Raw genomic sequence first — 12,498 nt, forward strand, 5'->3', positions numbered from 1 at the left:
ACACAGTACATGATAACAACATTCTCTCAGTTTAGTAATGGTGGGTCCAAATATGTTTTTTTATTAGAGCTGAAAAAATTGGAAATTTCCTTCAAATTGTATACATTTTGACTAAAATCACATAAAGTAGACATTCACAAACAGGGGACACTGTCCAGGTATGGCATTCTGCGGCAAAAGTATCTACATAGTCCTCACAAAATATCGTACCTGTTTGTATCTGTCCTACAGCCCAACCACATCCTTAGTACGACTCCTCACATCAGAAACTGAAACCTTATTCACTACTCTGTTAAAATGTTATGGATGGGAAAACTTCCATATTCCTGGGGGTTTCTTTGAAACCTCTAACAACATTGTGAAAAAGTTCTAGGTGTTCCATAAAACATTTGGGGGTTTCACAAATTATTTTAATTACTGTAAACTTGTTTCAAATAAAACTTGACTCTCTAACATGTAGATGACCAGGGATGTTGTTGTTTTATCTGCAGTTTTACCACATTTTGTAAAAGCTACTTCCAATCACAACTGTCAAAGCCCCACCTGAGAGCAAAAACCTGAATTTTGGATGGGGTTTGGAGTCCTGAAACAAAATTGCCTTTCTCTAAAGTTATATCTCTTTCCATATTGTACTGTCTAACAATAGGGCTACAAGATGGTTTCAGGTCATTGTGTACAAGCTACCCAACTTCCTGGCTGGGAACTTCTGTCTGAATCTCATATTTTTACCCAGAGTTTACAATTTTCCTTCAGTGTTCCCTTACCTTGTACTGCTATCCCATCTCCGTGTCATATTGCGATATTAGTACATTTCTGGTTTTCTGACTTTCAACACAGTGTACTCTAGCCCTTGTATTCGAGAATGCATGAGATGGGAGCTAGAAAAATGGAACTGAATCAACACCTGAAGATGACATAGAATTAAGTTGGCAATACAAGAAAAATCTCTGCATTGGGGATCTTATCATAAAAACGTTTTTCTCATTACAGGTCATACCATCCATTATGACTTGGTCACTAATCTGGAGTGAGTATACACAACTATATAAACCTGTAAAATGAGCTTTGACAGGATGAGCTTCCTCCGATTCTCCACCGCTGGTTGTCATACAAAATAAATGAAGAAAAAGAGAGCTGTACCTCTATTTTGAGTGTGACATCTTCATTTTAAGGCAATCATCCTCTTCCCCACATCACTGCATCAATGAACTCCCATAGCATTCACCCTGTGGCATGAACTCTGGCAATATTAGTCCACAGAGGATTAGCCAGTTGGGTTGGAGTTCACTGATTCATAACCCAACAATGACCTTGAGATTTTTTGCCATGACCTCAATGCCATTTTAATTTGACTGCTTAAGATACTAACAGATTAGCAAATAAATATACAGCTGATCCTAGGCAATGGGTAGTACAGGAAGCTTGGGGTGTTCTTTATTTTTCTATCTGACAAGGAAAGATGGTGCAAGTTGAATTGTGTGTTGGGTTCATTTGTCTGGCATAATGTAGACATCATCGTCTTCCACGTTAAAGGATTTAGCATTGTTGTAGAAGGCAGACTCGGTATTACAGTAAATGGCCTGATCTCCTCCGTTGGCATCGCACTCCATGTAATAATCTTCCTCCCCCATCTGTTTTCTGCTGGAGAGAGAAGAGGTAAAACCTGTTAAACATAGAATGATCTATCCAGACAAAAGGGCACCTAGGGGCAAGCAGTAAAGTCATAGTGCCCTGTCCATTTATAGTTATGACGGTCTTGTATGGCTTCCTAATACTTTGACTGGGGCTGCTGATCGTCCTATAACCATGGTCTCTTAGCATAATAAGACCATGGCCAATTTTTGGCCTTTATAAAAGTTGCGAAAAAAAAAAAGGGGGATAACAAACTAGACCTCTCAATTTAATGAAATATATGTCACTGGGCATCTATGGGCTGGAGTGGAACATTGATATTTTTCTATACCAAAGTATGGAGCACTTTACCAGAATTCCCTTTTAGGATGTTTTGAGAGAAGGATCTTATATCAGACATAAATTGTTTAAGCTAGTTTGTTAATTTTACACTGGAATTTTAAACACGTTTATATGGGTTTTTAAAATAGGGATGTGCATTTGTTTAAAAATGAATGGCAATCTGAATCAAAACAGGCATTTTTGTTTCAGTTTTCCCCCAAAAATGCATAATCCCCCCCCCCCTAAAATCCCCCAAATTCTTGGGCTCATTCATTTCTGAAAATAGCATGCACTATTTGCAGTGTGTGCTATCTTCCCAAACAAAAAAAATGGGAAAAAAGCCCATGAAATGAGAAAATGAAGACAGAGTTATCCAAAAACTAAAAACATTAACCAAAATGAAAAAAAAAATTCCCTATACATCCCTAGTATTTAATGAGTGTACAGAAAACCTGAAAAATCTTTATTTTAAGGGGTAGATGCTAATTAATAGGTTATATCTCCCAGGGAGGTAAACGTGTGCTGATATCCTTCTATGTTACAACTATCAAGTTTCTCGCTTTGCACACCACAGTCATGCTATACTTGTACATTAGTAAATTATTATTATTGTTAAGGTTGAAAATGCAGTCTATGCATGTACTTTTCATTGCCCCAGCTAAACATGCAGCTAGAAGTGGAACAATGGGCAGACTTTAAGTCACAATGAGGAAGGGACATTTTCAGACAGCCAGTAAACATGGGTAAAATGCTTCTTATCCACATATATTGCTTTGAAAATGATCCTTTTCATCTAAGGATGAACTGCTTTTCTTTATACTACCACTTTTTTGGGGATGCTTCATTATAAAATCCGACCATCCTCATACACTGATGTACTTGAAATCAAGTGCCATGTTTTAAAGGGCTGAATCACATGGTTTTTATTTGAGCATTTCTTTTTCTTTTGACAAAGAGGTTTTCCTCCTGCTTCTTTGTGCTTTCAGTTCAGTTCAGTTGAAACCAGGGCTGGCACCATGAGCCTGAATCACACCTTTCACTTAAATGATTAACCTAGTAAGTTATATCGAGGAAGACTTAAGTACACTTTTTCTTCCACTTGCCATTATCTTTGGTTGGCAGTGCCCCCAAGGGGACCTGGTGACTGTGGTCCACAGTAGAGGCCTTCCTCAACCTCAAGTCAACAACCGAGTAAAGGCTTACGTTTGGCTTTTTTCAACTCACCCTTCATTGTGCCAAGGTGAGGGGAAGCTGTATCTGCATGTTCTCCATCTGCCCTTATCAGCTTTGGGGCAGGGAAATGCAAATTATGCACAGTTCCACTTCTCCACAATCCCAGAATATTCTAACTATTGTAGCATAAGGTCTCCAGAAAGCAAAGTCATTTTCAGTTGCTATATATTTTTTTTTTTACATGTATAAGATAGAACACATTTATTTTATGAAAAGAAAAATTGAAGCTAAACAAAAGCCATCTCCATTCTAGACTGATGAGCTGTGGACAATAGTTGGTACCTAGCTCAAATGTGTCTAAGAACAATTAGCCATGGTGTAATATGGTTAATTAACATTTCAGCAGACATCATGGTCAAATCACTATGATGATTTCAATCAAAATGGTGTATCCTAACTTCATAGGAGATAGTGTGTCACAAAATTTGATCTAAGCTATTATACAGGGGGCAGGGATACCACCACACGAGATTGGTTGTTATTTTTAATTTTCAGGCTTGGCCTTAGTCAGTGCCAGTGATCTGTGGCCATGATCAACCGCAGCAGAAGCACGGATTATCGTGAGACAACCATTTCGCTGTCCTTGGGGAATTTCCAGGTTTCCTCGTATGGCTCCGTCAACGGCTTGAACTGAATTCACAGCTAAAACAAAGCCAGCCACAGCTGATAATTAATGTAGGGTTTCTCCTGGTTCCTTACTACCAGACCAGAAGAGGACCGGCCAGCCTGGTCCCACCCATCATTTCTGGATCCGACACCCCGCCGACACATCGGCCCTGATCTGAGGGCTTGAAATGAGGCCTGCTACCATCAGAGCTGGACAGTCGCCAGCGGGTTGCCTCCAAAGAGGGTGTTCCCTTTTGAGAGCAATGACCTGGCCTGACCTGGACTTAAACGTTCACCAGGGATCCTGGTTGGCCAAGCTGTTTCCAATCATTTTGAGCGAGGGGGACTGGAACCAGTTTTTTGTTTTTTCATTTCTTTTCATTTTTTAATATGTTTTAATTGCATTTTGTAGAATCTTATTGTTATATCTTTTGAATTGTATATTAAATTCATATGTTGTACACTGCTTGAGTTTCCTAGGGGGGAAGAAGGAGTAGAAGCCTAAGTTTATTGAAGAAAGCATGTTAAGTCTTTCTATAAAACTTACAAGAGAAAGTTGCTGTGTCAGTTTGCCTTCACTCATGACATAGTGTTTTTTATGAATGGGCTAATCTCTTTTGGGTTTTTTTTTGATCCTCAGTTTTTTCACCCCATCACAGAAGACATCCTCAAATGACTCCCTCGCTGGCCCAGAGGATGGAAGAAATTCTCCTCTAAAACTGATCACCAGTGCTGCTCTCTGGCCAGCAGAGGTCGTCACAGTAGCACTAGCAGCCATCATTCCCCCTCTCTCTCTCTCTGGGCTTGAGTGCGTCACATCTATCTAAGGAGTCAGCCATCTAGATCATAGAGAGAAAATCTACCCTGATAACTAACCAAATATAGCTTCCTAATTTCACAAGAGAACTCTTTTTACCTGCTTAAGAAATTTACTTTTTTGAGTGAATTTCCATGAGAGATTGGCATCTTCAACTTGCTCTTTCAAATCTAATTCTTAAAAGAACACTTGGCCTCAGCTGGCTCTAAAATTTGACTAAGTTGAAAGACTGTCAGGGGGAATATAATGGTAAAAGAATATAGTAGAAAGCTCATGAGACAATAATTTTATAGGGGGTAATTTTGTAACATCACACATAAGTTTAGCTGGCAAATATGCACATAGGTTGTTACACCAGTTTTCAATGTGGACTTATGGACACACAATTACATCTACTATTTGGTGCATGCAGTTCTGCCAAGATAATTTACAAACATACCCAATCCTGCCCCAGCTCTACCCCCCTGCAATGCCTCTTCCCTATGCATGTAAAAGTGCATGCATACAGGGCCAGATTTTATATCAGGCGCGCGAGTGTACATTTGTGCGCGCAACCTACGCCCGATTTTATAACATACGCGTGCAGCCGCGCGCATGTTATAAAATCCAGGGTCGGCGCGCAAGGGGGTGCACACTTGTGCACCTTGCACGTGCCGAGCCCTAGGGGAGCCCCGATTGCTTTCCCCGTTCCCTCCGCCCCCCCATCTTCCCCTCCCTTCCCCTATCTAACCCGCCCCCCAGCCCTACCTAACCCCCCCCCCCACCTTTACTTTTTGATTTACGCCTGCCTCTGGGCAGGCGTAGGTTGCATGCGCCGGCCAAGTGCCGGTGCACGAACCCCTGACATGGCCACTGTGCTGGAGGCCTCGGTCCCGCCTCGCCCCGCTCCTTTTTTCAAACCCCGGGACATACGCGCGTCCCGGGGCCCTGTGCGCGCTGAGCCCGGGGCTCAGCGCGCACAGGGACACTTTTTTGGGGTTATGTGCGTAAGTTACGCGCGTAATCCTTTGAAAATCTGTGTGTATGTGGACTGATCCTTGGTACTACAGGAACGAAAATTAGCAGGTAAGGAATAATTTTCTTTTATTCCTGGCTTTATGAAGGCCAGGTCCACACTCAGCCTAATACCATATGGGATCCAGGAAACCGCCTTGATTACTATGAGAAAGGTAGTTTATTAAGTCTATTAAACTATTATTATTGAAAGTGTGCTTTTTTGCAGTGTATGCCTATATAATATATATGTTGTTGTAAGGGATATTTTTACTTCTGAAGATTGTACTTTGAATGTCTGTTTTCCATATGCAATCTGCCTTTTTAGGTTGGGGAAGTTAATACATTTTAAAACAGAAAAGAATGCATAAGTTTTAATTATGTGAGGATGGGAGGGAAGGGGGAATGAAAGGCTGTAAGGTTTGTCTAGGGCATCTAATACCCTTGCATCAGCCCTAATCTTGAGAGTGTGTCACACACTCAGACTCCCAGCATTCACCAACCTCTCACACCCCCAGGGGCAGATCCTGGAGAAGGGTGGGAGGCAGGCAATAAGGAATGGAGGAGTCCTATTTCTAAACGCAAAGACCGCCCCCACCCAATTAAACATTTATCCGGCGACTCCTAGTGCAGACGCCAAAGACTGAGAACAAAAAAAATAGCAGGCCCAAAAACTGAGTGGTTAGAGCAGTGAGCTGCAAACAAGGGAAGCCAGGGTTCAAATCCTATTGCCATTCCTTGTGACCTTGGGCAAGTCATTTCACCTTCCATTGCCTTCCCCCTGCCTTGGCCCTTGGTGATTTCACCTGCACTGGGGTATTGGGGGGGGGGGCGGGGGGGGGGGGGGCACCATGTCATTCTTTGCCTCAGACAGCAGATTGCTTTGAGCCTCCCCTGCATAGTCTCTACCCCCTCCTGTGAATCACCCAGAGGACCAGTGAGTACCTAGCAAATAAAATTAAGTCCCAAATCAGGGAAGCAGTTAGCATAGTATTACACCGTTGTTTTCTCTTTTTCAGAGTATATTACACTATATACCCTCAGGGAACATTTCAGCTTATTTGATTTTGAGTTAGCTAAGTTGGAAAGCTTTTTAAGGACCTTTCATATATGATGAGATGACTTTCTAATGGGTGACTGCCTTTCCTGTCAGGCCCTGCGCCACTGGGTGTGCAAACTGTGCAATTGCACAGGGTGGCACACCCTGGGGGGCAGAGTCAGGAGCAGGTAGAGGCCCGTGCTCCCACCGGTGGACCCCATCCCACCAGCAGCAGAAGAAACAGAAGGCCCGTGCAGCCACCGGCTGGCTCCATCCTGCTGGTGGCAGAAGAAGGCCGTCCTGCAGCTCCTTCTCAGTGCTGGCCCCACGGTAATTTGCGGTGCTAGCGTTTCCTGTATTCTGATCTCGCGAGAGATGAGAATACAGAAAGATGAATTACTGCAGGGCCAGCATGCAGGAGGAGCTGCAGGACAGCTGCTCTCCCCAATGAAGACAGTACAGGCTGGCAGCAGCAGCAGCAAATGAGGAATGACCCGTGAACCCTGACTGCCAGGTCTGCATGTGTGTGTGAGTGAATGGGAGACTGCCCATGATGGGTGTATGTTGTGTGTGAATCGGAGGCTGCCTGGGATGGATGTGTGTGTGAGTATATGAATGGGAGGCTGCCTGGAATGGGTGTGTATGAATCGGAGGCTGCCTGGGATGGATGTGTGTGTGTGTGAGTATATGAATGGGAGGCTGCCTGGAATGGGTGTGTGTGTGAATGGGAGGCTGCCTGGGATGGATGTATGCGTGTGTGAGTATATGAATGGGAGGCTGCCTGGAATGGGTGTGTGTGTGTGTGAATGGGAGGCTGTCTGGGATGGGTGTGTGTGTGTGTGTGTGGTGAGTGTCTGAATGGGAGGTTGCCTGGGATGGGTGTGTGTGTGTGTGTGTGTGTGTGTGTGAATGGGAAGCTGCCTGGGATAAGTGTGTGTGTGAATCAGAGGCTGCCTGGGTTGGGGGTGTGTGTGTGTGTGTGTGTGAGTATATGAATGGGAGGCTGCCTGGAATGGGTGTGTGTGAATGGGAGGCTGTCTGGGATGGGTGTGTGTGTGGTGTGTGGTGTGTGTGTGTGTCTGAATGGGAGGTTGCCTGGGATGGGTGTGTGTGTGTATGTGTGTGTGTGAATGGGAAGCTGCCTGGGATAAGTGCGTGTGTGAATGGGAGCCTGCCTGGGTTGCATGTTGTGTGTAAATGGGAGGCTGCCTGTGATGGGTGTATGTGTGTGAATGGGAGGCTGCCTGGGTTGGGGGTGTGTGTGTGTGTGGTGTGTGTGAATGGGATGCTGCTTGGGATGGGGGGTGTGTGTGTGAATGGGAGGTTGCCTGGGATGGGTGTGTGTGTGTGTGAATAGGAAGCTGCCTGGGATGGGTGTGTGTATGTGAATAGGAAGATGCCTGGGATGAGTGTGTGTGTGAATGGGAGCCTGCCTAGGTTGCGTGTGTGTGTGTGTGTATGTGAATGGGAGCCTGTGATGGGTGTATGTGTGTGTGTGAATGGGGGCCCACCTGCGATGGTGTGGTGTGTGTGCCCATGCATGCATGGGAGCCTTCCTGGGATGGGCTGTGTGTGTGTGTGTTTGAGAATGGGAACCTGCCTGGTATTTGGGTGAATATGAATGGGAGCTTGCTTGTGGTGTGTGGGTGTGAATGGGAGCTTGTCTGGGTTGTGAGTGTGAGAGAGAGAAAGAAAATGGGCTGCAGGTGGATCCCAACCTGCCAGCAGCTGAAATGAAGAGGAGGGCTGGGGCTGCTGGCAGGTCCCAACCAAAGAAGATCTGGAGATGCCTGGGAGTTTGTCTGAGAGGGAGTGTATGTGTGTATGAGCTTGTGTACGTGTATATAAGAAAGAGAGGAGAAAGTCTGTGCACCCCATTCCCACTAATCCACCACAATCTCAGGGTGACTGGAAATAAAAAATTCCCAGGCATGGAGATCATGAATTTTTAAAATTCTATTTTAGTTTTATTTTTCAGGTGTTATTTAACGTATCTGCTGTTTTGAAATATTTTATTGGTGCTTGGAACATTAAAAAAAATAATATGTGAGTTAACTGATCTTTTATTTGTCATCTGTTTCTGGAATATTATTATTGGTATGTTTTTACTATTATGATTATGTATTTTATTTCTTGATTTTATTGTTTGATGTTTGAGGAATGGTGATGGTTCTGTTTTTTCATTGTTGCACTGCATAGTGTCTGGCTTCTTGCCGTTTCTAGTTCAGTTTTTGTCTGCATATTTGTATTTCTACTTTATGGTTACTCTATTCTGTATTTGGTGAGGGTCTGTTTATGTTCTCACGTGTGACTGAGGTGAGGTATTCTCCTAACAGGAAGTGTATTAGTGTTTTAGGGCTTTTGTAGGGTCAAGCCCACACACAACACAGGTTACAATAGGCCTAATACCATATGGGTTCCAGGTGTGCTTTTGCAGGGATTTCAGGTTGGCATCACAGCAGTGCATGTAAATATAATTTAAGTGATTTTTTCACCTCAGAATACAGTACTTTGATATTTTTCATGTAAAATGTTATAAATGCATAACTCTTAACTGTGTGTGCGGAGCAGGCTGAGGGGAGGGAGCATTATGCAAGGCTGAAAGGTCCGCCGGGGAAGTGGTGTCGGACTTTAAAGTTTGTATTATTGGAGGGAGCTGGGAATTTTTTTGGGGTGAGCCCAGGACAGCACAGTCATTGTTTGCGCAGGGCAGCAAAAAAGCTAGCACCGGCCCCGTTTCCTGTTCTTCCTCACCTATTAGTTTGGGTCAGAGCTACACTCTTCCTTTCCCCACCTCCCCTCACCTTTTGGGGTCTGGAAGCTGCCTCTGCCTGTCCAGACACTCATACTTGCCAGCTGGTTCAGTCTGGAGGTGAGCGACGAAAACGTTCTCGTAGTCCTTGGACTGTGGTTGCAGCTGGCAGGGCCCTGCCTGGGAGAGTCCTCCTGTGTTCCTGGCCATGTATCGCGGCTGGCTGTGAGAGGGGGATGGCATGGAGGAGGAGGCTTCTTTGCTCTGAAAAACTGTCCCCGCCCGCTTCCTCTTCAGTATGCAACAAATGGCTATTCCAACAAGGATTCCCCCAGCCACGATGGGCAGACAGATATAGAGAGCGAGCAGGCTACTGCCCTGGCACTGCTGGTTGTGGAAGTCCTGCGCATTTGACCATTCTGACTGCGAGGAGACGCACCTGAAGACAGGATTTGTGCAGTTGCTGTAGGTATTGTTGAGGGTGGCACACTGCTGTGATGTTACCTGCACTAGACTTCCTGTGATATCACACCTGCAGTCCACAGTCAGGCTCGTCAGATTGGCCTGGAAGAGGCTGGAGGAGATGGAAGGCAGCGGGTTGCCTTCTAGGCTCAGCACCTTGAGTTTGCCGGAATCTTTTAAGAATTCATTTGGCAGGTCTTGGAGATTGTTGTGCTTTAGGCTGAGTTCCTGCAGCTGGAAGGCCTGGGAGAGAAAGCCCGCAGGCAGATGCTGCAGCCTGTTGGATGAGAGATCCAGTCTAATCAGATGTGGGAACGGGGTCCAGGAATCATTGACAATCTCGGCGATGCTATTATTGCTTAGGAGCAGGACTGTCACGTTGCTGCATCTGTCAAACTCTGACCAGCTCAATGTGGGACAGTTTTGAGTTTTGTTGCTTAAATTTAAGATTGAATTGCAATTAGAAATGCTCTCATTGAAGCATTTCCCGCTACTGCAAGATCCATTATGAAGAATCAGCACAATGCACAGGAGAAGCCTCATCTTATCTGGAAAGATAAAAATCAGTATTAAAATCATCACAACTTGTGAGAACCACCTTTTCGATGGAGCATTGCCTTTAACTTAGGTTGTAATCATGTTGGCTTTACAAATCATGATAGAGGCATCAGCCAATCAGAATCCTTTATCATTGCATGGCCCCAAAGTACAGAATATCCCCCCTGGAAAAGCCATGTCAAACATGACCATGTTAAATTTCATAGTAACATACTAACTATACAATCATACCTTTGCCATGCTCACTTAGCCAAGACATCTACGGAACTTAGGCCCCCAGAAACAAGCTTTTGAAAATGTGCTACAGATCTAACTTTCAGACAGAGGCATTTAAGCTGGGAGAGTGAGGCACCTAAGTCCCGACAAAGTTTTTGAAAATGGACCCTCGGTGTGCTGAGAGAGAAGTAAAAAGCTGGCAGCTACATGCACGACCCTTCCCAAACTGGTTTCTGTGATTGTGACAAGGTGGACGTGACCTGCAGTCCTGATAATCTCCGCGCTGCTGATGAAGAAGGACAGATGGACCCATTGTCTTCTTTCAACCCAACCATTTCTGTAAGGGCCCCTTCCTTTCAATAATCCACCTGATCTCAACCCTATCTTTGGTAAACCTTCTCAACCAGCTTGAGTCTTGTACAGATATCCTGGACTCCATCTTCTGGTCATTTTGTTCTTACCTTTCTAAATAAAATACAGTTCTTTTTTAAATTACCTTTTGGTTGTACATTTTTTCTGCTCCCCACCTCCCCTCCTCTTCTCTCTGGGGTTTCCCAGCGCTCTTCTGGGAAACCCCAGAGAGAAGAGGAGGGGAGGTGGGGAGCAGAAGCTCTTCTGTTGCTTTCTACTAGGGGCATGCATGAACAAAAATTAGGTTTTGCTTGTTCTTTTTTGTTTCGTTTTCATGTATTACATTTTGGGTTTTCCATCTATTTTATTTTTGTTTTGTTCTTTTAGTTATTAACGCGCACGATTTTTTTTTTATACTGCGCATTATTTTATGAATAGAACACGCTAAAACAACAAAAAAAGGATATATCATTACTTTTTTGTGTCATTTTGGAAAGGGAAATGACACAGAAACAATACAAGAAACAGCGCTGATATTTTCACATCGTTTTTAAAAATGGCAGTGCATGCCTACTTTTTTACATCTCTTTCCCTTAGGATGCATCCTACCACACATTAACCTGGTCTGTAGATGAGATTTTTCGTTATCACAAGTTCAGATTCCCCCAGCAATCCTCTCCCACTTTACCTCTTGTTTCACCTGCAAATATTAATCATATTCCAGCTGGTTTCAGACTTACCAGACCTGTGTCCAATTTGCTGTTTCTTTAGCTCTGGGACTTCTGCTTAATATATTAACTCCTAGTATGGGCTTAGGAGCCACTGTTTCTTTTTGCTGTTAATGGCAAGTCCAGTTCCACGGGGCATAAATATCCTTCTGGTTCCTCCCGCTAACTTAAGCTTTGTATTCTTGGATAAGGAGTAAGGGAGCACATATCAGCTCCCGGTATCTGCCTTCTCTTGCTTGCTATCCAGTTCCTGGATTGATTGAGGCTATTCCTTCTCTTACGCTGAGGTAGCTCAGAGAGGGGTCCTCTGACGATTCCCAAAATAAAAGTAATGAGCTCTGCGTGCCTAGATGTGGAGTGGTGGATCTCATTTGCTTGAATTTACAAAGCTTGTGTGCCTCCCTCTGCAGCCTGTCAAGTGACTGCCCACCTGGTTTTTTTTGTCTTAGGTTGGTTCTCTCATGCATAGCAGCTCAGAGAAAGAGACCACAGTGCTTAATCATAAAGCAGTCATTGTTCATAGGTTGGTTTCAAGGGCACTCTGCAATTTGCATAGATACCAAATACCTGGAGGGGTCTTAACATACTTACCACACTGCTTGTAGCCTGGCACCACACCTAGTCCTGCAGGATCTTACAGAACTTGATTGTCTGATGAAATTTAAATTCTGCACTGCCACGCGGGAAGCCCTGGATTCAGTTCCCTGGCTGGCTTCTGCTTGCCGAGCTGCCCAGGCTAGGGATGCTGCACAGGCAGCAAGCACTGCCCTGGGAATGAGGAAGGTGTCTT

General features: G+C 44.3%; 1 protein-coding gene across 1 annotated transcript in view; it reads right to left on the reverse strand.

Moving 5' to 3' along the window:
• Positions 1–38: 38 nt before the first annotated feature.
• LRRC25 (leucine rich repeat containing 25) overlaps positions 39–12,498 on the reverse strand; it is a 41,860-nt gene continuing 29,400 nt past the window's right edge. The window contains exons 2-3 of the mRNA XM_029614379.1: positions 9,446–10,403; positions 39–1,641 (exon numbers count right to left, since the gene is read on the reverse strand). Coding sequence (XP_029470239.1) covers positions 1,488–1,641; positions 9,446–10,398 — 1,107 coding nt within the window. The 5' untranslated portion in view covers positions 10,399–10,403 and the 3' untranslated portion in view covers positions 39–1,487. The remainder of the gene's footprint in view (positions 1,642–9,445; positions 10,404–12,498) is intronic.

The sequence above is a fragment of the Rhinatrema bivittatum genome, chromosome 8 (genome assembly GCF_901001135.1).
Source record: "Rhinatrema bivittatum chromosome 8, aRhiBiv1.1, whole genome shotgun sequence".
Taxonomy (NCBI): domain Eukaryota; kingdom Metazoa; phylum Chordata; class Amphibia; order Gymnophiona; family Rhinatrematidae; genus Rhinatrema; species Rhinatrema bivittatum.